General features: G+C 44.4%; 1 protein-coding gene across 4 annotated transcripts in view; it reads left to right on the top strand.

Annotated features, from left to right (window-relative positions):
- The window catches only part of RHBDF1 (rhomboid 5 homolog 1), a 224,058-nt gene extending 198,140 nt beyond the window's left edge, over positions 1-25,918 (top strand). For all 4 annotated transcript variants that reach the window (XM_030212218.1, XM_030212219.1, XM_030212221.1 and 1 more), the window contains 7 exons: positions 657-757; positions 6,846-6,909; positions 10,842-10,936; positions 16,165-16,240; positions 17,054-17,154; positions 20,183-20,336; positions 24,390-25,918. In XM_030212218.1, coding sequence (XP_030068078.1) covers positions 657-757; positions 6,846-6,909; positions 10,842-10,936; positions 16,165-16,240; positions 17,054-17,154; positions 20,183-20,336; positions 24,390-24,809 — 1,011 coding nt within the window. In that variant the 3' untranslated portion in view covers positions 24,810-25,918. The remainder of the gene's footprint in view (positions 1-656; positions 758-6,845; positions 6,910-10,841; positions 10,937-16,164; positions 16,241-17,053; positions 17,155-20,182; positions 20,337-24,389) is intronic.
- Positions 25,919-27,813: the final 1,895 nt, after the last annotated feature.

Below are 27,813 nucleotides of genomic sequence, written 5' to 3'. Positions count from 1 at the left end.
CCTGGATTGGCCACTGTTGGAAACAGGATTTTGGGCTTTATGGACCATTGGTCTGACCCAGTATGGCTAGTTTTATATTCCCTGATATCTGGCTGAGGCTGTAGTACGCTGCACTAGTCTGCCTGCTCACAAGTTCTGTTTTAGGATAGTTGAGTTTGCGGGTGGATTTGTTCAAAACTTTTTAAAACCCAGCTACTTTAACCGCTTTTAGCACTTGCTCTGGCAGTGAGTTCCAGAGCTTAATTATATGTTGAGTGAAATAATATTTTCTCCTATTTGTTTTAAATTTGCTACAGTGTAACTTGATGGAGTCTTTATTTTTATTACATTTGTATCCTGCGCTTTCCCACTCATGGCAGGCTCAATGCGGTGGGCAATGGAGGGTTAAGTGACTTGCCCAGAGTCACAAGGAGCTGCCTGTGGCGGGAATCGAACTCAGTTCCTCAGTTCCCCAGGACCAAAGTCCACCACCCTAACCACTAGGCCACTCCTCCACCTATTCTACAAAGAAAAGTATGTAGGTGCCTACTGTTTCTTTACAGAATAGGCTTCAAATAGGTGCATTCTTGTCACTTAAAACTAGGCCCCCCCTTTATAGAATTATCCTCATTGTGTGGGTACTTACTGACTGAATACGTGTATTTTTTTTCCTCTAGTCAACGCTTGCTGTGTGGGTGAAGTGGCCTTCTCATTATCATCCCCTGATAGGAAATAAAACTGTACGCCAGTTTGGGTCAGTTTGCCATCAGGACCCCAGGTAGGTCAGTGCCTGTGAGCTGTACGCTGCCCATCAGAGAGTACAGAGCCCCTACCGAGAGTACAGAATGCACTTCCTTGGAGCCAGAACCCGAAGGAACTGAGGGAATTGAAGCAGAAAATAGTTCTTCCGCTTCTCAACAAGACATTACTGTAGTTTTGAGCTTATTTCCTTTGGTAATTTCTGTTTTACTGTTGTTGCTTGTGGGCAGGGCCAGCGTTGGGGGATGGGGGTCAAACGGGGCAGCTGCCCTTGGCCCCACTCCAGGGGGCCCCACAGTCTGGGCATCTTTTCCCCTTCTCCCCACCACAGTCCGTCTCCTCCTCCCTTCCCCCTCACTTTCCTGATGTTCTTTAAAAATATATTTCCCTTCTCAGAGGGACCCTGGCGCAGCAGCCATCCTCACAAGCTGCCTTCGGCTACCTTGAAGCTTTCTCTCTCTGCTGTGATATCCCCCTCTGATGCAATTTCCTGTGTTTTTCCGCGGCACAGAGGGAAAGCTTCGAGGCAGCCGGAGGCAGCATGTGAGGATGGCTGCACCGGGGCCCCTCTGAGAAGGGAAATAAAAATTTTAAAGAAGATCGCAAAGGTGAAGGGAAGGGAGGAGGAGACATATCGTGGTGGGGAGAAGGGTAAGATGCCCGAACCGTGTGGTAGCAATGCAGGTGGGGAGATCGGGAGGAGGGGGCAGGGAGGAGAGGGGATTGGGGGCCCCCTTCTTAATTTCTGTCCTGGGCCGCAGCATGTCTAAAACCGACCCTGCCTGTGGGATCTTGATTAGGGACTAAAGTGAATCTTTTTAAGGACAGCGGTTCCTCTGCCTGCGGCGTTCAGGGATTTGGTTGCACTGGCCTTAAAGTTGCTGGCAGTTTGCCATTATACCACAACAAAAGAATGACAGAAACTGCAGTGCAGCCTGGCCATCCAGTCACAATAAGAGCATTTCTATAACAAGTCGCTTCTATTTACACACCAACTGTGTGCATTAATGTTCGGAATACTGACATTTATGTGTCTAAGGGGCTCATTTTTGAAAGAGAAAAGTGTCCAAAAAGCAGCACAAAGTGGCAGATGGATGTTTTTCTTTCAAAATCATCCAAATTGCTATTTTTGAAACACATTTTTAAGATGTTTTTATATGCAGTTTGTCTGCAGTGCATCCAGATCAAAAGAGGGTGTGACAGGGGTGTTGGGGGCGGGATTTGGGTGTTAACATAACTTGGACTTTTTCTGCCATGATGGAACAAAGCAAAAATGTCCAGGGCTAAAAGTGTTTTGGTCTGAACCTGTTTCAGTCACAACTAAGTCATAAAAATGTGCCCTAAATGACCAGATGACCACTGAAGGGATTAAGGCATGACCCCCTTACTCCTCCAGTGGTCACTAACCCCTCCCCCCCTACCAAAGATGTGAAAGAAACAGTACATACCAGCCTCTATGACAGCTTCAGAAGTTATGACCAGCCCTATTTGAGCAGCAAGCAGGTCCCTGGAGTAGCCTAGTGGTCTTTGTAGTGCACTAGGAGGGAACCCAGGCCCATATCCCATTCTAACTGGTACTATTGTGGTGGAAAGTGTGAGCCCAAAACCCACCAAAAATCTGCTGTACCCACATATAGGTGACACCTGCAGGCATAAGGACTATTGTACTGGTATAGTGTTGGGTACAGTAGGTTTTTGGTGAGAGCTGGAGGGCTCATAATACAGTATAAAGGGGTGGGGGGGGGGGGTGAGATGTGTACCTGGGACCTTTTATATGAAGTCCACTGCAGTGCCCCCTAGAGTGCCCCACTGCTCTGCTGGGATGTCTGTATGGCCAGACTACTGGTCCGCCACATGCCCCATGGCTTGCTTTTGCGTGTTTTTCCCTTGGGTGTTTTTTTTTTTTTCCTGAAAATGGTCACAAAAGAAAAACGCACTGAGCACAAAACATCTAAAAACATCTAGGAGATGGCCATTTGTGAAATAAAAAGATAGACCTTTTTCAGGTTCAAAAATGGCCATGTTCACCACTTGATTTTCCTTAAAACGTCCACAATCGGATTAGATGTCATGTGTACACTGACCCTCAGAAATGGCATTTATGTGTCTAAGAGGGGTGCATGTATCTGTAAGGAGGACATTCTCATGAGCAGGCCGTAAGTGGGGCAGACATTTAGGCAGGCAACTTGCAGAATACTATAGCTTGTCCATATGGCTTCTACATTTAGGAGTAGGACTATGACAAGTGTAAATGGGGCACCTAAATGTATACTAATGTTGAGCACTGAATTGCACGCTACTGAAGTATTCAATAAGGACACTTGGGCACCTGTGTCCTTATTGAATACCGCATTACTAGGACACCCTGTTGTAGAATTGCCTTCAATAAGCCCTCCAAACCTGAAAGTACAATTGTGTATACCAGTGGCATATTTATTCAAGGTGCTCGTACTACGCACGCACCCCCTGTGAGACCCGACCTCCCCGCCGCCTGTGCCTTAAAATCATATTCACTCCACTCTTTGTCCCACCCCTTCTGATGCAACTTCCTGTTTTTTGAAGGGCAGGATGGTTCAGAGAGAGAGTCTCTGTGCAGGCCGCAGGCAGTTTATGAGTGCCACTGCCGCTGCCTGGGCAAAGACCGGAGTAGAGGTGATTTTAAAGTACTGAGGGAGATGCACCCCCTGGTAGAAATTCTTGGCTATGCTACTGATGTAAACTGACTATTAGAAGAACATGTGCACATGAAATTGTTTCTTACAGACCCGATATTCAGAAAATGTTGAGCTCCTAAATTCATGTTTTTAAGTAGCCTCCTAAATTTGTGCCCTATTTTCAGCCAAACTTAATCGCATACATACATAGTAACATAGTAGATGACGGCAGATAAAGACCTGTATGTTCCATCCAGTCTGCCCAATAAGATAAACTCATTACATATGGTATGAAGTGATACATCATATGTATACCTGATCTTGATTTATCCTTGCCATTTTAGGGCACAGACCGTTGAAGTCTGCCCGGCACTGGCCCTGTTCCAAAACTTCTGAAGTTGTTGTCAAAACCCCTGAATAGCTCCGCTCCAGCTCATCCAAATCTATTCAGCCTTGATCAGGACACAGACCATAGAAGTCTGCCCAGCACCTAACTTTTCAGCTGAAAATTCATTCTAATTTATGAGTTTAAAAGCTATGCTCACAAATTTAGACCTGCCATTTATTTGCCTAGATTTATGAACCTAGTGCTGAAAATCAGTTAAGCTCCTAACTTATTTTCCTCACTCTAAATTCCCCCTCTTGCCCACCCGCCTTTTATGCTTCTAAATTTAGAGGATTAGCAACAATGAGCATTTTTTTAGATGCTGCCAATATTATTCCTGAATATTCAATGCCGGGATATGTCCAGGCACCTGCATTGAATATCTGAGTTTATGCAGCTGGCTGTCTTGTACGTGGGCTTATTTTTTATTTTATTTTGCTGCATTTATAGCTCACATTTTCCCACCTATTTGCAGGCTCAATGTGGCTTACAATATAATACAACTACAATCACATTGATGGAATAGAGAATCGGAGTATATATTTTTTTTATTTTATTTTTTTTTTGTTACATTGTACCCCGCGCTTTCCCACTCATGGCAGGCTCAATGCGGCAGGCAATGGAGGGTTAAGTGACTTGCCCAGAGTCACAAGGAGCTGCCTGTGCCGGGAATCGAACTCAGTTCCTCAGTTCCCCAGGACCAAAGTCCACCACCCTAACCACTAGGCCACTCCTCCACAGATAAGGTGCATAGGAATATTATGGCAATCATATTAACGGAGAAGAATTTCAGAATTATTGCTATTAAGGTTCATGCAAAAATTATGTTGATTTAGAAGTGGTTAAGTGGATAACAACATAATATAATGATATCAGGACAAGGTATAATTGTCAGTAATTAGGATAAATGGATAACAACATAACATAATGATATCAGGACAGGGTATGATTATCAGTAATTAGGGTGTAAATAAAATAGGCAAGATAAAAGTTCCAATATAAAATTGTGTCTGGTGTAGTTTAGGAGTCAGATCGTTATGAGGGGATCCATTTTGTACGCTTTTTTGAACAAGTAAGTCTTCAGTAGTTTCCAGAAGGTCATCAAGTTGCGAGTTTTTCTTATAGTGGTTGGTAATTCATTCCTTCGTTGTGTACAGTTGTATGAAAAGCTAGATGTATGTATTGATTTGTATTTAAGTCCTCTGCAATTGGGATAATGGAGGTTTAAGAAAGTACGTGATGAACTTTTATTGTTTCTCTCTGGTAGATCTCAGATCTGACATGTAAGATGGGGCATCTCCATAAATAATTTTATGAACTAAGGTGCATATTTTGAATGTAACTCGATCCTTTATTGGAAGCCAGTGTAATTTTTCTCTAAGGGGTTTAGCACTATAGTATTTTGCCTTTCCGAATACCAGTCTGGCTGCGGTGTTCTGGGCAGTTTGGAGTTTCTTAATGGTTTGAGCTTTGCATCCCGCATATAAGGAATTGCAGTAATCCAAATGGCTCAATACCAGTGATTGCACTAGTTTGCGGAATGTCTCTCTTGCGATATTCAGCACTTAACCGTATAAAGATAGGACTGAGGTTTATACGGTGCAATTTCACTGCTAAGTGTAGTCAGTTAAGCGATGAATATCAGCACGTAACTGTATAAATCCCAACTCTGCCCCGGACCACACACAAACTAGTTGGCTTACAGTTTAGCGGTCTGTGGCACTACAAAGGCACGCTACTGTTTTTAGCACACGCTAAAAATAAGTGTTTGCTAAATGCTAGAGATGCCGATATATTCCTATCGGCATCTGTAATGTTTAGCACACGCTAAAAACACTAGCACGCCTTTGTAAAAGACCCCCTAAGGGGCCCTCTTTATAAAGGGTTGCCGTGTGGCAATCTGGAACCTCTGCCGGCCCAGTGCGGCCGCTGGCAGTAGTTCCAACTCGAGTGCATGCCATTTCCGGCACTACAGAAAATAATTCTGTAATTTCTAACGTGGTGCTAACCCGATGGTAATCGGGCAGCGCTGTGTGCTGCCTGGTTACTGCTGGGTTACTGTGGGAGCCCTTACCGGTAAGTGCTCCCCAACGCATGGCCATGACTTTTTTAGGTTTTTTTTTTTTTTTACCCACTGCGATAAAAAGGGCCCTGGCGCATGGCAAAAACGTCCCCCACTACTACCGCAGGGCCCTTTTTACTGCAGCTTGGTAAAAGGATCCCAGTGGATAGCCCCACACAAGCGCTGTAACCATTCAGGAGCCATTTCTGTTCGGTTAAATTGCTTTGAATATTGACCCCTTTGATTCTAAAGTTATGCACTCAAGTAAATTTTCAAAGAGGCCAATATACGAGCATAACTCTCAAGGGGTCCTTTTATTATGATGAGGTAAGCACTAACGTGTGCATACTGAGGGTTAAAATGCACTACCACGGGGTGCACTCAGGCGTCTCACGGTAGCTTTTGCATGTACACGTGCTAGCCACGTGCTACATAATAAAATGTACTTTTTAGTGCTGGGGGCATGTTTGGGGGCGGAGAGTGGACACAGTTATGCTAATCATTTAATGAGTGGCCATTGCTGCATGCTGATTAGCGCAAAATTAGCGTGTGAGCCCTTACAGCCTACAAAATAGGTGTTGGTAAGTGCTCACATGGTTACGGCCACACGCTGATGGGGAAAATGAGCAAGTGGCCATTATTGCAGAAATGGGAAAATTGGCCATTTGCCAGCAGTGCTAAAAGTGGCCTTAGGGATAGCACAGGCCACTTTTTAGTGCTGCTTAATGAAAGGGCCTCAAAGTTAGGAACATAAATCCTTTGAATATTGGGCCCTACACGTTTACTTTTTCTTTTGTTCATCCTACTGCCCAGTTTTATAATCCCTGGTTTTTCTCTGGTTCACATATGGCCTTGCGAGATTTGTCTTCCTAGTCCCATCCAGTTTCATTCTTACTTTGCTCTGCTGCTTTAATTCCTGAGTTATCGTTTTACAAACCGTACCTGAAAAGATGGATAAGGTGATGTTCCCAGCTGGTAGCTGATGACCTGCTTGCTCCATCTCCAGGTTCTGTAGTGAGCCGGCTTCCCAAGAACCGCATGAATGGCCCGATGATATCACAAAATGGCCGGTAAGTGTCCCTCCTTGCTGCAACATATGGGCAAAGGTTACTTTCAAACTAACTTCTGAAAGTTGGCCATTCTGGTGTACAGTGGTTCTGTCCTGGGGGACCACCAGACAGTCAGGTGTTCAGGACATTTCTAATGAATACGCATGAGAGAGGTTTGCATGCCTGCTACTTCCATTATAGGCAGATCTCTCTCATGCATATTCATTAGGAATATTCTGAACACCTGACTGGCTGGTGGTCCCTCAGGACAGATTTGAAAACCACTGCTTGGCTTGTCCCTTATCGCTCTAGAAGAGCTCTGGCTGCCAGTTGCAACCATAAATCTGTTAAGAGTCTTAATGCTGGATTTTGATGTTTTTCGTACTGGGTTCAGGAACACCAAAACAGGACAGAACCTCTACGTCAAATCGTCCAAGCAAGCAAGAACAGAGGCTGACCAAAAGACAAATTCAACGCTGGAGATTGTGTTAGGAAATTCTGTATTACTGCTGATACAGAAGGACCTGACACGGTCCGTGTTTCGGCGTCACAAAACACCTACATCAGGGGTCTCGTTAGTATTCTGAGAAATGTTCTGTTTGCCCAAGACCGCTCAAAGTTATCAGCTCAAAGAAATATAGTGCAAAGAAAACAGCCCAACAGCAAACGCTCGAGTAAGAAACCAACTCTGCTTTCCTCAGTGGGGTCTGCTCCAGCGTTGGATTCGTCTTTTGGTCAGCCTCTACTCTTGCTTTCGTACTGGGTTACCACATAACTTTGCCAGTTTGATTATTCTACACACTCTTACTATAACATTGTGGTCAGCTCTAAACAGGCTTCTGATTGTAGATTTAGGCTGGAGCAGATTCAAAGCTCTTCGTTTGCTTATCTTGCACCAGTGTCAAGGTCCTCCTTATCACACTGAGGGCCCTGTTTAGTAAGGTGTGCTAGTGTTTTTAGCATTTGCTGAACGCTAGAGACATCCATATATTCCTATGGGTGTCTCTAGCACTAGCGTGTGCTAAAACGCTAGCATACCTATAGCGTGGCTTAGTAAACAAGGCCCTGAATATCTTAGTTATTAATTTTTTTTGACTTTTGCACACATTCTTTTTTTTTTTTTAGTAGTAGCTCAAGGCAAGTTACATTCAGTTATACTAGGTATTTCCCTGTCAGGCTCACAATCTAATTTTGTGCCCGAGGTTAATAGAGGGTTAAGGGGTCCTTTTATTAAGCCGCAGTAAAAAGTGGCTTGCGGTAGTATAGGCGCGGGTTTTGGGCGTGTGCAGACTTATTTTTTAGCACACCTGTAAAAAAAGGTCTCTTTTTTTTTTCTTCTCGAAAATGGACGTGCGGCAAAATCAAAAATTGCTGTGCTTCCATTTTGGGTCTCTGAGCTTACCGCCAGCCATAGACCCAGTGGTAAAGAATTTGGCAATAATTACCGCAAGAGTCAATCGGCCGGTAAGTTCATTTTGGCGCACCTTGGGTGCACGTAGACGCTTACGCAGCTTAGTAAAAGGGGTCCTAAGTGACTTACCTAAGATCACAAGGAGCAGCAAAGGGATTTGAACCAGGTACCCGTAGATATCAAGCCTGCTGCTCTAAGCACCAGACTACTTCTCCACTGTATCAAGAATGAGACCTCTTTGGCAAAGTTTAAGACAGAGCTTAAAAAGTGTCTTTTTACTGAGACTGGGGTTATGGTCCGGGCTGGGTTGCTGTGATTAACTACTTTATCTCCCTCCCTTTTGTTGCTGTTAGAAATGGGGCTTCTGATTTTAGGTATTAACTGATAAAAAGAGATGAAAGACTCCTATCACAAAGATAAACCACACAAAACAGAAAAGGTGTCTATTGCATAAACATCGGAAAAAATGTCACTTCCCCTAGAACTTCCTCACCACTCCCTGCTTATCTTGTATCCTGCACTCAGCCTTTATGCCTTTTCTGCAATGACCACTGCTGACAAACATACGGATTATATTCACCAGAGGTAGTACCTGTGGCAGAAAACACCAACTTTTGTACCACTCAAGAAAACCTTATTAACTGGATAACAAACACCCAAATGATTCATAACTACCTAAAAATAGAAGCCCTAATAATATCTTAGTTATAAACTGTAACTTTTCCTATCTTTAAATCTTCGTTATTAAACAAAATGCAACAGAATAAATACACAATCACAAAAGTAACCATACAGCTTATTAAAAAAACAATCCACTGCTTGGCAAAAGTTATTCAAGTAAGTAGAAGACTAATTAGAGGCATATTTTCAAAGCACTTTGGGAGGCTAAGTTCCATAGGTTTCTATGGAACTTTGGGAGGCTAAGTGCTTTGAAAATAAGCCTCTAAGGGGCCCTTTTACTAAGCTGCGCTAAGAAGTGGCCTGCGCTATGACTAGCATGTGAGTTTCCCCGCACGCTGAGGCCAATTTTAGCGCAGCTGTAAAATGGTCACATTTTCCATTTTTGCAATAATGGCCATGCGTTAATTTTCCCATTCGCACGTGAGCCCTTAACTACACCTATTTTCTAGGCAGTAAGGGCTTACGTACTAAACAGCATGTTGTGATGTAGCTTCGCTAACCAATTAGCACTGGCATTCCTACTCGCTGCCCCCAAACACGCCTTCTGCACTAAAAAAATAAAAAGTATTTTTCAGCAAGTGGGAAGCGTGTGCAGATGCCAAAACTACCATAGGATGCATGAGCGCACCCCGTGTTAGTGGTTTTTAACCTGCGTTAAACACACGTTAGTGTTTACCACAGCTTAGTAAAAGGGCTCCTAAATTTTTATACCAATATGCTTGAAAACCCACCTCTCACAATCCTCCCTTACCCCCCCAAGTACTACATGGAAAATCATCAGCAGTCTAGTGTCCATCACAGCATGGAGATGGCAATTCAAAATTCTATTTTGAGCTGCAGGATGCAGGGTAGCCCTAAAGGGTTCCCAAATTCGTTGAAATGTTTCACCTTTCATTAATACTAAATCAGAAATGTTAAGGCCAGTGGTGTTTCTTGGTCGGCTGCCACCTGGGGCGCTTCACCGCTGCGCACCTCCCCCCCTGGTGCAGCATCATCTGTCCCCCACAGGTGCAGTGTTCCCCCCCCCCCCCCCCGGTGCAATGCAATACCCCCCCTCCTGGGTGCAGCGTCCCCCCCCCCCCGGCGCATCACCATCCCCACCCCGGCACATCACCTCCAAGCCCCCCTGCGTGCATTCTTCTTACCTGCAGGGGTGCTGGGAGCAGCCGCGCGGCTGTCGGCTCCGCTGATTCCCTGCTCCCTCTGCCCCAGAACAGGAAGTAACAGCAGAGGGCGCAGGAAACCAGTGGAGATGACAGCCGCGCGGCTGCTCCCTGCACCCCTCATGCAGCGTGCACCCTGGGCGCACCGCCCCCACCGCCCTGCCCTCGGCATGCCACTGGTCAAGGCGTTCCATAGAAAGTAAAGTGATCATTTGCTTTCTCTGCATTGCTAGTGTGGGACCCATAGGTTCCAGCCATAACAGTAAAATCGATTTTTTTAATCATCAACACAGACTGGCAAAGAAATCCCTTCAGGCCCTTTGACACCGGCGAAGGAAGCATAAATACATCAAATAATAGTTTAGAGTCTGGTGAAATATGCCGGGAACACTGAGTAGACAGACTAGTACTTGCTCCCAAAAATTCTGTATGCTGGGACAGTGCCAAAAACATATGGCTTAATGTTGCAGGGCATAGGTGGCATTTAGGCCCTGTGTGATAACTTTTCCTATATTGTTTAACATGTTTATCATATTGGCTGGTTTAATGTTTTTCCTTCTATATTCTATTTCCCTGTATTGTACAACACCTAGATGTTTTCTTGACTGTGTGAAATTATATTCACTTGCATAAATGCTTTGAGCAGCCAATGAGAAAATTCTGTTACATGGAATTAATTCCTTTTTGTTACCATTCAGATCTGCACCAAAACCAGTGGTGGCAATTACCCGAACCATCTTCACATGGGTTGTGTTATTACAGGCAGGCCCTGCTGTATTGGTACAGAAGGAAGGTGAGCTCTGCCATTGGTTGGTGGAAAGACTGTGCTGTTTTGCTGTAAAAAAACAAACTGTTGCATTGTTACTGGCTTATTTAAGAACAAACACAAGGGGCCTCAAAACTGAGCTTACATGGGGGAGGCCTGTCCCCTGCGCATGACCAGGGGGTGGGCCTCTCTCGCGCTTGCTCAGTTTCACAAGAACCAAGCATGTGCGGAGGGGAGAAGGGGGACTGGCTCATCAGTGGCCCAGGAAAAGCAGCACCAACTGCCAGGCTTTAGATGGAGGAGGGTTTCCACTAGCGGGGCATAGGGACCCCTGCCAGCCAAAGCAGCAGACAGTGCCTCAGTTGGGAGACCCAAATTGGGAGACCTAGGCCCCCAAGCACCCCCAACACACACACACACGGCTAGGACTTTGGCTTGAACTGTGCTGAAAGAGAAGTGTTTCTCTTAGGCCAGTTTTACTTGCCCAGCCTTGGCCTTCATCACTTCCTCCTTTGACCTTATTGTAGGTTTTCCTTCACTGGTTTGTTCTACATAGTCCATTGGAAAACTGTGATTTGTAGCTTTTCTACTGTTAAATCGAGGAAACTTTTATTTAAAAAATATTAATAATGAAGATTATACCCAGGTCGATTTTGCAGCTGCAGTTAAAGATGTGAAGGGCAATTCTATAAAGGGGGCCTAATTTTAGGATCTCATTATGCACACTAATTTCTAGAATGGACACATGTACATGTGTGGATGACATCACAAATTGGCATTTATGTGCATATGTGCTGGGTGCTGTTCTATGAAATTGGTGCACTAGTCACAATGGGTTGCACCAGTGGGTGAGTCATGGGCATTTCTAGCAACTCACGCGCTTTATAGAAGAGTAACAAATGTGCACATCGTAAGGCACACGTGGAGGAGCAAAATCGAACGAGGACGACCATCTCTAAGGGCGCCCATCCCTAAGGACGTCCTGGCGAAGGGGCGGGGAAACCCATATTATTTTCAGCATGCCAATGTGGCTTTGCTCTTCATATTGTATAGCACCCTGTGCTAAATGGACTTCCTTTAAAACATGACTTTTGAAAGCATTTCACGGTTAGTCACGCCCACCGTTATGAATGCATAAAAATCAGGATGCCATTGTGCTGATTATACGCAAGAAACAGCACCAAGGGCTGTCAAGTATGGGATAGTCAAGAGTCACTTAGAGGATGCCGGTTTGTGGCGGTTAGCTTTGTAAACCAGATTGAATTTGCAAGCTGGAAAGCTTCCTATCTCAGACAGCCTGAAAATCAACGCTAGAGAGCCAAGTGGCATCCACGACAAAGAAAATGTTCCACTCAATGTGGAAACTCAAACGCTTGAAACAATTCTTCCTGTGGGAAACATTTTGCAACCTGGTACAATCAATGGTACTAAGCCACTTAGACTACTGTAATGGAATTTATGTGGCATGCAAGGAACAGACCTTAAAGAAGCTTCAGACCACTCAGAACACGGCAGCTAGGCTTTTAGTGGGAAAGTGCGGGATACAAATATAATAAATAAATATTTGGAAAAACATGATATGAATGCAAAACCGCTCCGTGAAAAACTACACTGGGTCCTGCATCGCCTTCAAAATCTGCACCCTGGTTCACAAAATTATCTACGGTGAAGCCCCTGGATACATGACAGACTTGATGGACTTACGGATAGAAACACATCAGAATCAACACAAACATATCTAAATCTGCACTACCCAAGCTGCAAAGGCCTCAAATACAATCAGCTTACACATCCAGCTTTTCCTACATAAGCACACAACTGTGGAACATATTACCAAAAGCCTTGAAAACGATGCACGACCACCTAAACTTCCGGAAATCACTAAAAACTAACCTATTCAAAAAGGCATACCCTGCCGATCCAACCTAAATGCCTGATCTCTGCGACACAACAAAACTAAAGTACGTAATGGACATAACTCAACTCTTCCGTTGTACGATTCCCTACTTGTGGCTGTGCCACATGAACTTTATCCTACCACAACATCACTTTGTATTTGTTCTCACCGGAGCCGGCAAACGCCTCTCCGGTACTACCCTGTTTCCCCGAAAGTAAGACAGCCCCCGAAAATAAGACCTAGTAGAGGTTTTCCTGAACTGGTAGATACAAGGCCTCCCCCGAAAGTAAGACCTAGCAAATTTTGTTTGAAAGCAGGGCTGCCACCCCCAGGCTGCCCCCCCCCCCACCCGAGGTCGCCGGGCCCCCCTCCACCCACCCTCCGTCGCTCCCGGAACTAACCTTAAACGCCTCCTTTCACCTTCGCAGCAAGCAGCAGCAGGGCAGACCTCTCCTTCCTTCCGTGCCCCGCCCTCACGAACGTTACATCAGGCGAGGGCGGGACATGGAAGGAAGGAGTAGCCTGCCCTGCTGTTGCTTGCTGCGAAGGTGAAAGGAGGCGTTTAAGGTTAGTTCCGGGAGCGACGGAGAGCAGGCGGGCCAACCCCGAGCCAACCCTGATGTTTCCCCGAAAAATAAGACAGCCCCTGATAATAAGACCTAGCGCATTTTTGGGGGCAAAAATTAATATAAGACAGTGTCTTATTTTCGGGGAAACACGGTATGTAAGCCACATTGAGCTTACAATATGTGGGAAAATGTGGGATACAAATGTAACAAATAAATAAAATAAATAACGTTGTTTGACTCAGTGAGCAGTGGATATCATATTTTCAAGTGCCCTATTATAATTGATTCGACCCCCGACGCAGGTGTAGTTACACCAAAACACGGCCCGTGTCGGGTTTATTAATAAAGGACTCTTGACTATCCCATATTTGACAGCCCGTGGTGCTGCTTTTTTCATATCTATTTGTGTAGTTTGACAATCTCTTCTGCCATTTGATTGTGCTGATTATAATCAGAGTGCTAAGCATCGATACATATGAAGCATGAATGCATTAGAATGGACAGGAACAGGAGATTGAAATCAAGGGCTGTGGTCATCAAATAGGCCCACTTTATATTTCAAATTATTTTAAACAAGCATCTCCTTGAAAGAAATAGAAACGTTCCAACTGACAAGAAAATCCAAGAAAAAAAAATATCAAAACTTGGCAATAATTTCAATTGGAACTGCTCCAAAAAGAGACCACCAGTCACACATAAAAAAGAAATAAAAAAGGAAGAACCAAGAATACCTGAGAGCTTGGTAGTAACTTAGAAAAAAAAAATGCATGGGTAGCAATTCTGCAAATTGGCATGCACTTACCCCCTGATTGTATAAAAGCCATCAAAAATTGCGTGTGCAAATTTAAGTGAATATTGAGCTAATTAGTGCCAATAATTGGCAGTTTAGCAAGCAGATATTGGCACTAACTAGATTTAATTTGAATTTGCATGTGTATATGTAGGCGTGAGTAAATGGCTGTGGAAATGGGAGGGTAATGGGCAGAATGGGGGCATTCCGAGCATTGTGTACGTTGTTATAATATACAGGGGAAACACCCCTAATTTAGTTGCATACATTTGCACCACATTTCAATTGGTGCAAATGGCTGTGCCTAAAGATAGGTGCGACTCCCAGGTGTAAGCGCTATTTTAGAAACTGCACCTAACTTTAAGCGCAGCTTATAGAATAGTACTTTTTTCAGTGCCATTTTTTTTTACTCGCCACATATAGAATCTAGCACTTAGTGCCAATTCTATAAATGGCATCATGGTGCTAAGATACCATTATAGAATACTAGTGTAAGTACGCCATGTCAAGGGCGGGTGTAAGTTGATGCACATCAATGCGCCAAGTGACATGCTTAATTGATAGTTTTTCTATAAACAAAGGGGGAAATTCTGTATACAGCACCAAATACTAGGCTGCAAAAAAATCAGTGCTGAGCCCCTATTCTCTAAAGGGCACACGAGCTTTATAGAATACCGGCATAGCCCGCAGGTTGTGCCTAACTTTGGACGTCGGACTTACTCCTGATAGAAATAGATGTAAGTCTGGCCCCCAAAGTTAGGCGCAGATCGTCATTATTCTATAACTCGACACCTAACGTTTGGGTAGACCCATGATCTTCCTGTGTCTCTCCCATGGGTGCATCCCTTTTTGGGTTGTGCATGGGAAAAGTTAGAATAGTATGCAGTGATTTGCGTGCATCTTCAATCAAGCACCAATTAGCAAACATTGTGGCCAGTTGGTGCCCATTACCTCTTTAAGTTGTGCACAGATCTTGGATCCGCACGCAAATTCCGGTGCATAACGTTGGGCAACCTATATAAAATCCAGGGGCATGTGCATAACTGAGAGACACGCCTGTGGCACACCCATGCTCCACCCAGTCTGTTTTCTGCTAGCAGTTAGGCACTGCCTTACAGAATAGCACCTAATGCACAGAGGTGCCTCTCAGTGGCACCTTTGATGTGCATAAGTGGCGTGGTGCATACCTCTAGGCGCCAGTTTATAGCAGTGGCGTAGCTACGTGGGGCCACGGGGGCCTGGGCCCCGTAGATTTGGCCCTGGACCCCCCTGCCTGCCGCCAACCCTCCCCCGCCGCTGCCATCACTGTCGGCTACCTTTGCTGGCAGGGGACCCCAACCCCCGCCAGCCGAGGTCCTCTTCTGCCGGCGCAAGACTTCGTTCTGTTTCTGTGAGTCTGACATCCTGCACGAAGCCTTGCACCGGAAGAAGAGGACCTCGGCTGGCGGGGGGTTGGGGTCCCCCGCCAGCAAAGGAAGGCAACAGCGGGGGAGGGTTAGAGGTGCGGGGGGGGGGGGGTTGAGAGGGTCATCGGCGGGGGGGGGGGGTCAAAGTTGGGGGGGTCGGCGGCGACGGGGGGGGGGGGGGCTAAAATGTGCCCCCTCACCTCGGGCTCTGGACCCTCCTCCCGCTGAAGTCTGGCTACACCCTTGGCTTATAGAATTGTCCTCTTAATTAGGTCATTTCCTAGCCCATCAATATCCGCTCATGAACCACATACTAATTCTCCGGTGCGTTGTTCAAAGGGCACACTTTAAATCCTAAAGTCTGGAATTCTAAGAGGGAAAATGTTTTAGGATGTAGAATTCAGGCTGTCCAGATCTGTAAACACTCCACTTCTGGTCTGTAGTTCAAGTTTGATCACCAGAGGATGGAGGATTTGAGGAGAAGGAAGATTTCCGTATTTAATTCTCCTCCAACAATTGCACCATTTTCACAACTGAATCTTTACAAGTATCCAGAGTGTTTTTTTCACAGCTGTCTCTGTTTTCTTCTGCAGGTGTGAAATATCATCCAGGGAATACTGTGATTTTATGAAAGGGTATTTCCATGAAGAAGCAACTCTCTGTTCACAGGTATTTTATTCTGTTTTATTAATGCATAATTTATGCAGGGCTTCCTAGCAAAGGCAGTTTTGTTGTAATGTGGACCCTAGGAAGCACGAGTCCTATGCCCCGTTTAAAACTATCACTTCCAGGGGGAATTCCAAATGTGACAAATTCTGCATACAAGAGGATAACTTTCCGCAATTAAAAAACAATAATGAGTAGGTTGCCCATCTTATTAACTCCAGAGGGAAGTTCTCATCAGCACAATGCAAGTACTACAGGGAGTGTTAGCAGTAAATTTGAGAGACTTGAGTTCGTACTCCACATGCCCTGGCTTAGGAGTATGTGCAAAAATAACCCATTTGGAGACATTGCCCCCAGGACAATTTTGCGTGGCCTATGTAGTATGCAACTACTTTCAACCGCTATGCATGTCAGTCGCTTTTCAAAGGAAAGTCATCCACACTGTTCCCCTTCGAAAATTAAGAGTTGCAAAGTAAGCTCGTGTACATAGCACCCACTATTTGTGTATGTGGCCCAGAGGAGGACCTGAACACACCCCTGGGAACACCTTTTAGCTTGGTGAAAACCTGTATATGCTTTGCTAGCAGTAGAGAGTAATTTTTAGCCTAGCCATTTTACCCAAGCAAGTGGGTTTGAAATCTTCCTTCAGTGTGACTAATGTAGCCTAGTGTTTTTGAAAGCAGGCGGCCATTTGACTTCTGAAGTGTTTGAGGATTTATGCTAACATGTAGTTTGTGCTGGAAACAAACTCCTTTGCCAAAAAACCCCACAAAAACAAAACACAACTATGTTTAAGCTCATCCCTTGCATTTCTAGGTGCATTGCATGGATGATGTATGTGGACTCCTGCCCTTCTTAAACCCTGAGGTCCCAGATCAGTTCTACCGCTTGTGGCTGTCTCTGTTTCTCCACGCTGGGTAAAATATTTTCTTTGTATTGTGTTCATGCCAGTCAAAGCTTTATATACTAGATTTCAAGAACCAACGTTGATGGTAACTTTCCAGCCATGTGTATGCAATCCAGAAGCTCCTCTTTGCTGTTAATCTCCAAAGAGAAGCTTGGAGCACATTCAGTCAGTGATCCAAGGAGATGGTTGAACCTTTTGGCTGTCGGAATCACCAAGGGTGGATGGGGCTACACATGGGCCTTGACCCCTACCCAGGAAAGTCTTCTTGGTGGCTTGAGGTTTTTTTTGCATGGCACTTATCTGCTTTTCCTGAGTTGCTCTTCTTAGCAGGCTCAGAGTATACCCACCAGTACTCAGCCATGGATGAGGACACACTCACTAGTATCTCAGGGAAGCCATTGGGTTGAGGAAGCGATCAAGGCTACAAGCATGTGTATGAGAGGGGGAGATAGGATAATAGAACAGGAGAGATGAGCTGGGAGAAAAGGGCAGGGGGACAGGGGGTAAGGGAGGAAAGTATGAGAGGAAACAGCAAGTGAGATGATGAATGTGATTGTCAGGCAGCACTAGCTAGTAAGCATTGATGCAACAGTCTTAATGGTTTATGCAGTGGCGTACCAAGGGGGGGGGGGGCGGTCCGCCCCGGGTGCACGCCGCTGGGGGGGGGGGTGCCGCGCGCCTGTCGGCTCTTCGTTTTCATGCTCCCTTTGCCCCGGAACAGGTTACTTCCTGTTCCGGGGCAGAGGGAGCATGAAAACGAAGAGCCGCAGCACCCCCCCCCCCCCAGTGGCGTGCATCCGGGGGGGGGGGTTCTTTCGCCGGGGGATCGGGGGTTCCTTCACCGGGGAGGGGGTCGTCGTGCTGTCCCGGGGGGGCGGGCATCGGCGATCCGCCCCGGGTGTCAGCCCCCCTAGGAACGCCACTGGGTTTATGCCTCTATTTTAAAAGTATCTCCATGTGTAAATAGCTATTTTAGAAACCCATTATTTACATGCAGATATCCACAAGAGATTCCAAGGGGGTATGTGTGGGCATCGCTTGGGTGGGGGCAAAAATCGCCACATATCACAAAATGAAAAATATCCTTATCAGGTTCTATACCAGCTCAGAGCCACACATAGATTTTAGAAAAGTGCTCGTTTCAGTCAGTGCTTTTCACAATAAATTAAGGGTGTCATTCTGCTTAGTCCCCTAGGGGCCGATATTCAGCCCACAGGAGTTAGCCTGGAGAACTCCCACAGTGATGCTGGATATTCAATGCCGAGCCGTTTCCGGTAGCTGGCATTGAATATCCAGTTTCAACATAACCGACTGAGTAGATATTCAGACTTAGCTGAAAATCAGTGAATAGCTGGTTATATCCCCTACTAGCTGCTATCCGGCAATATTCAGTGGGGGATAGCCAGCTATCCCCCGCTGAATATCACCGGATATGGGGCATTTAACTAGCCAGGTGCCGATCCTGACTGGTTAAATGCATTTGAATATCAGGGGGCCAGTATTTATAGTTTACCTCCAAAATGAAACTAAATTAAAATTGCATCCTCACTGCTTAGTTGGTGGCACTTACACCTCTAGGTTTCTAAAATGGGGAAGCTTCCAAGTTTGTGCCGTTCATTTTATCTAAAACACCTTTGGAACTGAGCACTTTCTGACCAAGATATCTGAATTCTGATCTCTGTGTGTTCTGTGTAAAATGGGCCGTTTGGTGTTGCCTGTGTGCATATACCCCCTGATTCTAGACTAGTGTGCAAATGTATATGCACGAGTTATAGAAAAAGGTCAGTTGTGCAATTAGTGTTCATGAGCAATAATAGGCTATAATTTGCTGTAATTGGCGCTAATGGGCACCAATTAGCAGTTACACATGTAACTGCCCTTAGTTGGTATTCTACAATCCAGAGTGCACAACTTCAAGGAGCTTGGACCTGGGAGGGGCATGGTGGTCCTATTAGGAACATTGAATATAAACTTGTCTCCTAGCTAACAATTTTAGCTATAATGTTTAGTGACACGCTCTCACTAGATCCTCAGGTTGGCCTGCTTACTACAAGTGTGTTCCATCTAATGAGGAAACTGAGATGAATCTGCACATTTTTCAGGAAATATGATTTTTGACTTTTGGTTCAAGCATTACTGTTATCCCAACTTGACTATTGTAAAGTCATCTACCTGGATTATCCAAAGGCAGTAATGAAAAGGTTGCAAACTATCCAAAATATGATTGATTTTTTTTCTCTATCTAAAACAGACAAAATTACTGCATATCTAATTAATTGCCAATTGGCTAGAGCAGTGGTTCCCAAACCTGGTCCTGGAGGCACCCCAGCCAGTCAGATTTTCAGGATATCCATAATGAATATTCATGAGATAGATTTGCATACAGTAGAGGCAGTGCATGCAAATCTCTCTCACTTGTAAATATAGATGTTTATTTTGAAGCTCATTAGTGGTTCTTCAAGGATACAAAAATTAGTGTTTATCAGTGTTTTCATGGCCCAGGTAAAAAAAAAATTATATTTATGTACATTTACTTACATGCTTATCTGCAGAGCTATAAGCTATAAATAAGTTGTGATAAACTCATAACATATAAATCAACATATTGTTTCATATTGAAATAACATCTGTATGTATGCAATGGAGCATGACCAAGATTGTCCTCATGAATATGTTGCTGTGAGTTGGTAAGTGCATGTGAGCACATTATAATAAAAATAAAAACACAGGATTCCATGTGGCGGAGCAGCCTAGTAGTTAGAGCAGTGGGTTGAAAAGCTAAAGTTTAGATCCATGCTGCTTGTGACCTTGGGAAAATCACTTCACCCTTCATTGCCTCAGGCACAAGCTTAGACAGAGAAATACTATACCTGAATGTAACTCATCTTGAAATACTACTGAAAAGGCATGAGTTACAAAAAAGAAAACAGAAGTCGAGCTATAGAATGTTAGATAAGTTAAATGAAGGATGGCTCTACAGCTCTGCTATCATGATTTTGGTACTCATGAGGTTAATAAAGTGTGATTTTATCTTGTAGGATTCTGCACTGCCTGGTATCAATTTGTTTTCAGATGACAATTCTAAGGGACCTGGAGAAGCTGGCGGGCTGGCACCGCATTTCTATTATCTACATTCTCAGTGGAATCACAGGCAACTTAACAAGTGCCATATTCCTGCCTTACAGAGCAGAGGTAAGAGCATGCTCTGAATCCGTTCCCAGGCTCTCTCTGGCATTCTACCCATCATTAAGGATATTTATAAAAAGGAAGCAAAACTGAATTAACACATGTAAAGTTGATTTCTGCATGTTTAAAAGTTCTAAAGCATGTTAAAAATTAACAAAAAAAGTGTGAAACAAATAATGAACTGTCCAAAAAAAAAAAAAAAATCAAGAAAAAGTCCACAAATGACCTGAAAACCAACCAAGAACTCACCAACCCCCACTCCTAGCTCTTAACCTGGTGTCTAGTGGGAGCAGGAGCTCCTTCTCATTGTGGCTCCAGGTTCAAAATGGTTCCCTTGACCTTCTGTTGTTAATCTTGTGGTACTATCTCTAGTGGGTCAAGCTGCCAAATAAGGGGGTAGAAAAAGAGAGCCCATCAGAAACTGGAGGAAGGAGGAAATATATCACAGGAGAAGCTTCAAAAGACAACTGGTGCCAATCTAAGGTCCTTGATTGGACACATTAAAGAATGGTACCTGTCAGGATGTCTTGAAACAGCTGAGTAGTGCCGCAGAGTGCAGGAGGAGAGATGCCACAGCAGCCGCAGCATTTGGCAGGAAGGTTTCTGTGATAGATGAGATGGAGAGGAGAGCTCCAGAAAGGCAAGATAGCATGATAAATGAGGGACAAGAACAGAAGTCAACGGAAGAGGAAGAATTGCAGGAGAAGGACCCAGAGGTGGAGGAATTAGCAGTTGAGCTGCTGGCTTATATAGATTGTGGAAAACGAAGAGGTTATGATCACCTGGGACATCCCCATACTGACTGATAAAAAGCTGGATGGCAGAAAAACGGATATAGTAGTAAAAGAGAAAAAACACTAGAACAGCATTGATTATAGAGGTGTCAGTCCTTAGTGATTACTTGGTGAGTCACATGGAGAGAGGGAAGGTCCTCAAGTACCATGAAATGTAGTCCGAACCTAAGAAAATGTGGCAGAAAGAGAAATATTTCCCATCATTTTGGGTACCACAGACTTGATTTAAAAGAACTTCCAAGCGCAGCTGGATAAGTTGCCTGTACATATTACATTTTATGAACTCCAGAAAGAAGCTCCTTTGGCCCAATGCAAGCGCTACGGCGAGCATTAGCAGTAAATTTGAGGCTGAGATCATACTCCACATACCCTGGCTTAGGAGTGAGGTTCATTCCTGTCGTGGTATTCGCAAAACTAGCCCATTTTGAGACATTGCTCCCATGAGAGACATTCAAGGTCTCCATAGATAGAGCACCCTCCAGTCAATTGCCAGCGGGGTCTTTTTTTTTTTTTTTTACCAAATGACAAATAATAGACCTTAGACAATGGGGCATAGATTCCTCTGGGACTTGGAGCACTTCCTGAATATAGAGGAGAATTCTATAAATAGTTCTTCAAAATGGGTATTGGCAAAGATCAGTGCTATTCCAATAAAAGTCCATGTTCTTTATAGAATAGCGCTTAATGCCGATTCTCTGGCCGCCAGACTTACACCTGCTGAAACCTGGTATAAATCCTGGCACCCAAGTTGGATGCACTGACACATTATTTTATAACACTGCACACAGCTTTTTGGAATGCCCCGACCCACCCATGCCCCTCCCAATTTAGGCACCCAGCCAGACGTGTGTGCAAATCCTACTCGGTGCCAATTAACATCAGTAAGTGGTTGCTAGCATCCAGTTATTGAAGGTAAACAGCTTGCTAGCCAAATAAGTTGTGCACGCATGTCGGAAGCACGTCCAAATCTGGACACCATGTATAGAATCCGGGGGATATTATTTAAACAACTCTTTAGGGGAGACCATAGGTATTTTAGGAAACTGACACATAATTTACAGTTCCTATCAGAATTCTCTATGTTTTCCAGCTTCCTCCTTACAGCGCACACTGATCCATTAATAAAGCTGAATTTAGCTCCTGAACATTTTGTAATTTAGTTTCATGATCACCCAAGGTATTCTACATAACATAACAACCATCTGTTCCTCAACATGTTTTATCTTAGTAATATTTAGTTAAACCATAGTATTAATAGTAGCAAATTGAGAGGTCAAAACTTTTACCATGCTCAGAAACAGCTTGCCTAATTGATTGGAAGGTAAAAGAAGCAGGATGTACCAAAGAGAACTCAAACATAGAAGGGGAGGGAATAGACAAACCTTCTTCAGCCTCTACTACCACCACCACCACTTCCACCCTAGCAGATCATTCTGTTGTCCCAGGCTTCTGGACTCTTACTTCTCCATGTTCATCTCTACTCACAGCATGATCTAGAGGAAGATCAGTCAGTTCATCTCCGAAGATGGAAGCCTCCCCTTGTGATTCACATGGTTTCAGCAATCCATGCTGCGTTGGGGTTGTAGGCTCCAGTAAGCTTATCACAGACAGTTGAAGATGAAGGCATCACAGATCGGGGTCAAAGATACCTCTGCCCTGAAGTCTGACCCTGAGCCACCCTGTGCCATTGTTGAAACAGCTGAAGAAACTTCAAGTTCACCTGACAATGACTTCTTGCGCCGGAGGAATGAGTCAGGACTGGTCAGAGAGAGTTTGGTGGAGCTCTGAAGGAAAACCCTTCAACTTGCTCTTCCTTTTGACCATTTTAAATGAGAGAAAAAAAAGAGTCCTGGCTTTCAGAGAAATGCAGCAGACACCATCTTAGACTCCTGAGTCCCTGCCTATTTTTCATATGGATAGTGTCAGACTGTTCAGACAGATTTTTGGCCTGATAATATCCATATAGGGTCTGAAATCCACAGATAAGCCAGTTATATTTTCACTGGTGAAATCCAGCCAAAGATCTCTGTCTTTGAATATCAGGCCATATTTGTACACATACTGATTTTTTTTTGTTGTTTTGCCCTTCAGAATGATAGAAATGTACTGTGGAGTTCCTGGCCTTCCAAACAGGTCCAGAGTATGAGCTGTTTGGAGACATTACCCTATCCAAACTACTGTAAAATAGTGACCACAACTTCTGCAGTACTAATCCCTCTTTACATCACAGAAGCTAAGTAGGAGCACTTCTAAATGTAAACCACCTTGAGTACGACTGTATAAGCCATAAGGCATGAGCTAAAGTCCAAATCAGTTCATCAGTTAATCTCTAACACCAGGCATCTCAGGCAGTAATGAATTTTCCGCAGCATGCCATGCCGGGGTAATAGTGCTACTGAGGGCATTCATTTATAGCTGGACATAGAACTGTGGTCTTCTCTGCTCTGTGGACACTACCAGAAGTCTGGAAAAGGCTCACAATATATCTATATGATCCAGTGGTGTTATGCATTAGAATTGGTATCTTAATTCTCTTGTCTTTGGCAGCCTTAGGCTGTACAGTCCAAGTTGCAGAATGTACACCCATAGCTAGTGAACCTTAAACTGTGTGCCCCACCCCCCAACAGGTGGCTGCTCTAGGCCCTCCTCCTCATGTCCAGCATCTCCCCTTCCCTTCCATAGTCTGGCATCTCTCCCCTTCCCTACCTCTTCTTCCCCCTTCCCTCCTGTAGCATCCAGCATTTCACTCCTTCCCTATCTCCCCTTCCTGAGATGTCCATCATCTTTCCCCTTCCCTATCAGGTGATCAGCATCTCACTCCCACCCTCCATTGCGAGGTATTCAGTGACTTCTTTCCCTTCTCCCTTAGGGGCAGTTGTGACACCAGCCCAGTAGTGAGAGTGTCTATAGCCAGCATGAAGCCTTGAGCATCCACACATTCTCAAGGTCTGTCAGGTCCTACCCTCTCTGAACTTCCTGTTTTGGAGGGGAAACTGACAGGCTTTGAGGATGTACTGATGTTCAAGGCTCCAACCAACCATGTTTAGTCGTTTGTAGATACTGTGACTGCCATGTTGGTGCTGACTCCCCAATACAGCCTTAGGCAGATGTCTAGACCATCTAATGGTCAAGCCAGCCCACCTTTGCACCTTTAATTCCACTCAGAAAACTCTTTAAACCATTACCAAATTACAACTACTATTTGTTCTAGTTCGGCTGTACAGTTTGACAAGTTTCTGTTTGTTTTTGGTATCTTTTTCTGCAGGTTGGTCCTGCTGGATCCCAGTTTGGAATTTTGGCCTGTCTCTTTGTGGAACTGTTCCAGAGTTGGCAGATCCTGGCTAATCCCTGGAGGGCCTTTTTAAAGCTGCTGGCAGTTGTGATCTTCCTCTTCACATTTGGCCTCCTCCCTTGGATTGACAATTTTGCCCACATCTCCGGTTTCATCAGCGGTTTCTTCCTCTCGTTTGCTTTCCTACCCTACATTAGTTTTGGGAAGTTTGATTTATACCGCAAACGCTGCCAAATTATCATCTTCCTGCTCATATTTTTTGGCCTTTTCTCAGGCCTGGTGGTTTTGTTTTATTTTTATCCAATCAAGTGCGAGTGGTGCGAATACTTGACTTGTATCCCATTTACGGACAAATTCTGTGAGAAGTATAACCTTGACACTGAGCTCCACTGAAAAGGGCTTATAAGCCTACAACCAGAAGCTGGACTGCTTTCTGCAGGACTTGGGGACATCGCGTGCTCGTCATTCTGGAAGATTCTGTGCACATGGACAAGCCTTTAATCACGTGGTGATAATCCCCTGCCACTGTTCTTCTGATAATTTAAATGTTATACATATATAGCACTTGGGCAGGCCATGCATTGCCTTACATTGAGAAGAACAGTCTTTGTGCCTTAACTTCACTTTTTCCAGAACGTTCCTGCTGCCGTCCTTTTGTTCCACACTAATTACAGCATTTTAACCACTTTTGTTTACTACTGCCATGGTGGTGATTCAAGTGAAGGTAGTGTTTTAGCTACCAATAATTGTGCTGCAAATTACAAAACTTACCTATAGTATGTGATGGATGTCTTGCTTTTTTTCCCTATTGGAAGAAGCTTACTGACAGGGAGCGGATCCTCCTATGTACTGTTCTGGCAACAGTAACTGTAACAACAAAATAATAAATTTTTGTACTTAGAGTGTGTCTTGCAGCCTAAGATCTCAAAATCATTTTGTAGACAGGTGACAGCACATGATTGATAGCTGGGTTTAAGTGGTCCTTGTTTTACCTACCTCAGGACAAAAAGCTGACTCCACTAACCTGGTATTTGAACCCATTGGCCTTGAGTTCCATACTGCAATGTAACCTGGTTAGATATGGTCCTAAGGTACAATTTCCCTTCAAATGTCACAAATAAGCCAGAACTAGGATGTGTCAAATATTTTGCACAAATCTGTTAAAACATATGCTGAACGATCTGCTATTGTAGTCTTGTAAAATGGCCCCTGCCAAAATACATCTTTTATATAGGTTTTGTCTCCTTGAGTTGTTTGTTTGAAGTCAAAAATATTCAGCTTTTCAATTTAATGTATTGAGTTTTATACACACATGGAGGATTATTTTACACCCTGGAAATGTAAGAGATGGAAGTCACATTGTGAAAGTGAAATTCTTTTTTACTTTGTGTGTGACTTCAAGGTCTTGTCTGCTTGGTGTATTAATTCAAAACCATTTTTTTAACCTTCAGAGAGGGGTAATTATATAAGAGAGTATCTATAAAAAGTTTCCCAAAAATGCACCTGTTTTATTAACACAATACAAATGTCTATAAGCCTTTATAAACTAGACTTACAGAACTATCCCAATAGCAAACAAATGCTCCGAAGCAGGTATAACGATGTGCATGCACTCTTTGAGGACAACTCTATAAAGGATGGGGCAATATATGCAAAAACAAAAGGCTATATTGTAAGGATGGCCTACATCTTTTATAGCGGAAGGAGGATCCCTGGTGAGAAATTCAGACAGTATGTAATTAGGCACATAGGCGGTCGGTGGCCCAACTGTTTGGGGAGGCTAAAGGGGGTGGGGTTAGGGGTGGAACTTAAATCCATAATTGTCTGATAACACACAGAAAAAATAAATAAAAATACGGTAAGTCACAATACCTTTATTAAATTTAGATATTAGACATGTATCATATGTCAAAGAATAAAGTGGTTGCTCAAAGCATATACTAACCACAATTGCTCAACTACAAAACACTATGCACAACTTTGTGCAAAAACACACTCAGAACCTTACTGTACCATAAATATTACACTGGGCAGAACCTAATACACCAATATACCACCCATACGGAAAATGCAGACCGTCAACAATATGAAACAAGGATCATAATATCACAATTCTCATGCAGAGCCACAAAACATCCTAATTCATGTTTAATGTGGGATAAAATGCCATACATAAGTAAATAAATATAAACATTTAATGCTGAGCACCTGATTCTCAAAGTGGACTTATTCCAAACACTATAATGAAAATAAAATGATCTTTTCTACCTTTGTTGTCTGGTGACTTTGTTTTTCTGATTATGCTGGCCCAGCATAGGCGTAGTTTGACTGTTTCATTTGGGGGGGCAAAGAATGTGCGGAGCATATTAGCATATCATTTGCATATATACATATGCAAATGAATATGCTAATATGGAGGAAGGAAATGAAATTTACAGGCAAAATATCACAGATGCACATTTCAAAAAGCTGACACATTTCAATTAATAAATTATGAATAAAATAAACTTTTATTTACCTTTGTTGTCTGATCATTTAGTTTTTCTATTCGCTTTCATCCCAGTGTCTTCTGTTTTATGCAGTGTCTTCTTTCCAGTAGGCTTCCCTCTGCTCCCCACCCTCCCAGTCCCATCCATCTCTTGCTCCTTCCCTCTGCTCCCCACCCCTCCCAGTCCCAACCATCTCTTGCTCCTTCCCGCTGCTCCCCACCCCTCCCAGTCCCATCCATCTTCTGTTCCTTCCCTCTGCTCACCATCCCTCCGTCCCATCCATCTCTTGCTCCTTCCCTCTGCTGTGCCTGACCTCTCCAAATCCCATCCATTTCCTGGTCCATCCCTCTGCTCCCCACCCCTCGCAGTCCCATCCATCTTCTGTTCCTTCCCTCTGCTCACCATCCCTCCGTCCCATCCATCTCTTGCTCCTTCCCTGTGCTGTGCCTGACCTCTCCAAATCCCATCCATCTCCTGGTCCATCCCTCTGCTCCCCACCCCTCGCAGTCCCATCCATCTCTTGCTCCTTCCCTCTGCTCACCTCCTTTCCCAGTCCAATCCAATTCCTGGTCCTTCCCTCTGCTCCCCACCCACCCCTCCCAGTCCCATCCATCTCTTACTCCTTCCCTCTGCTCCCCACCCACCCCTCCCAGTCCCATCCATCTCTTGCTCCTTCCCTCTGCTTCCCACCCCTCCCAGTCCCATCCATCTCCTGCTCCTTCCCTCTGACCTCCTTTCCCAGTCCAGTCCAATCCAATTCCTGGTCCTTCCCTCTGCTCCCCACCCACCCCTCCCAGTCCCATCCATCTCTTGCTCCTTCCCTCTGCTAACCACCCCTCCCAGTCCCATCCAATTCCTGGTCCTTCCCTCTGCTCCCCACCCACCCCTCCCAGTCCCATCCATCTCTT

Source organism: Microcaecilia unicolor, chromosome 8 (assembly GCF_901765095.1).
Source record: "Microcaecilia unicolor chromosome 8, aMicUni1.1, whole genome shotgun sequence".
Classification (NCBI taxonomy): domain Eukaryota; kingdom Metazoa; phylum Chordata; class Amphibia; order Gymnophiona; family Siphonopidae; genus Microcaecilia; species Microcaecilia unicolor.
Note: the sequence above shows the minus strand (reverse complement) of the source record. Positions and strands in the feature narration are given on the sequence as shown.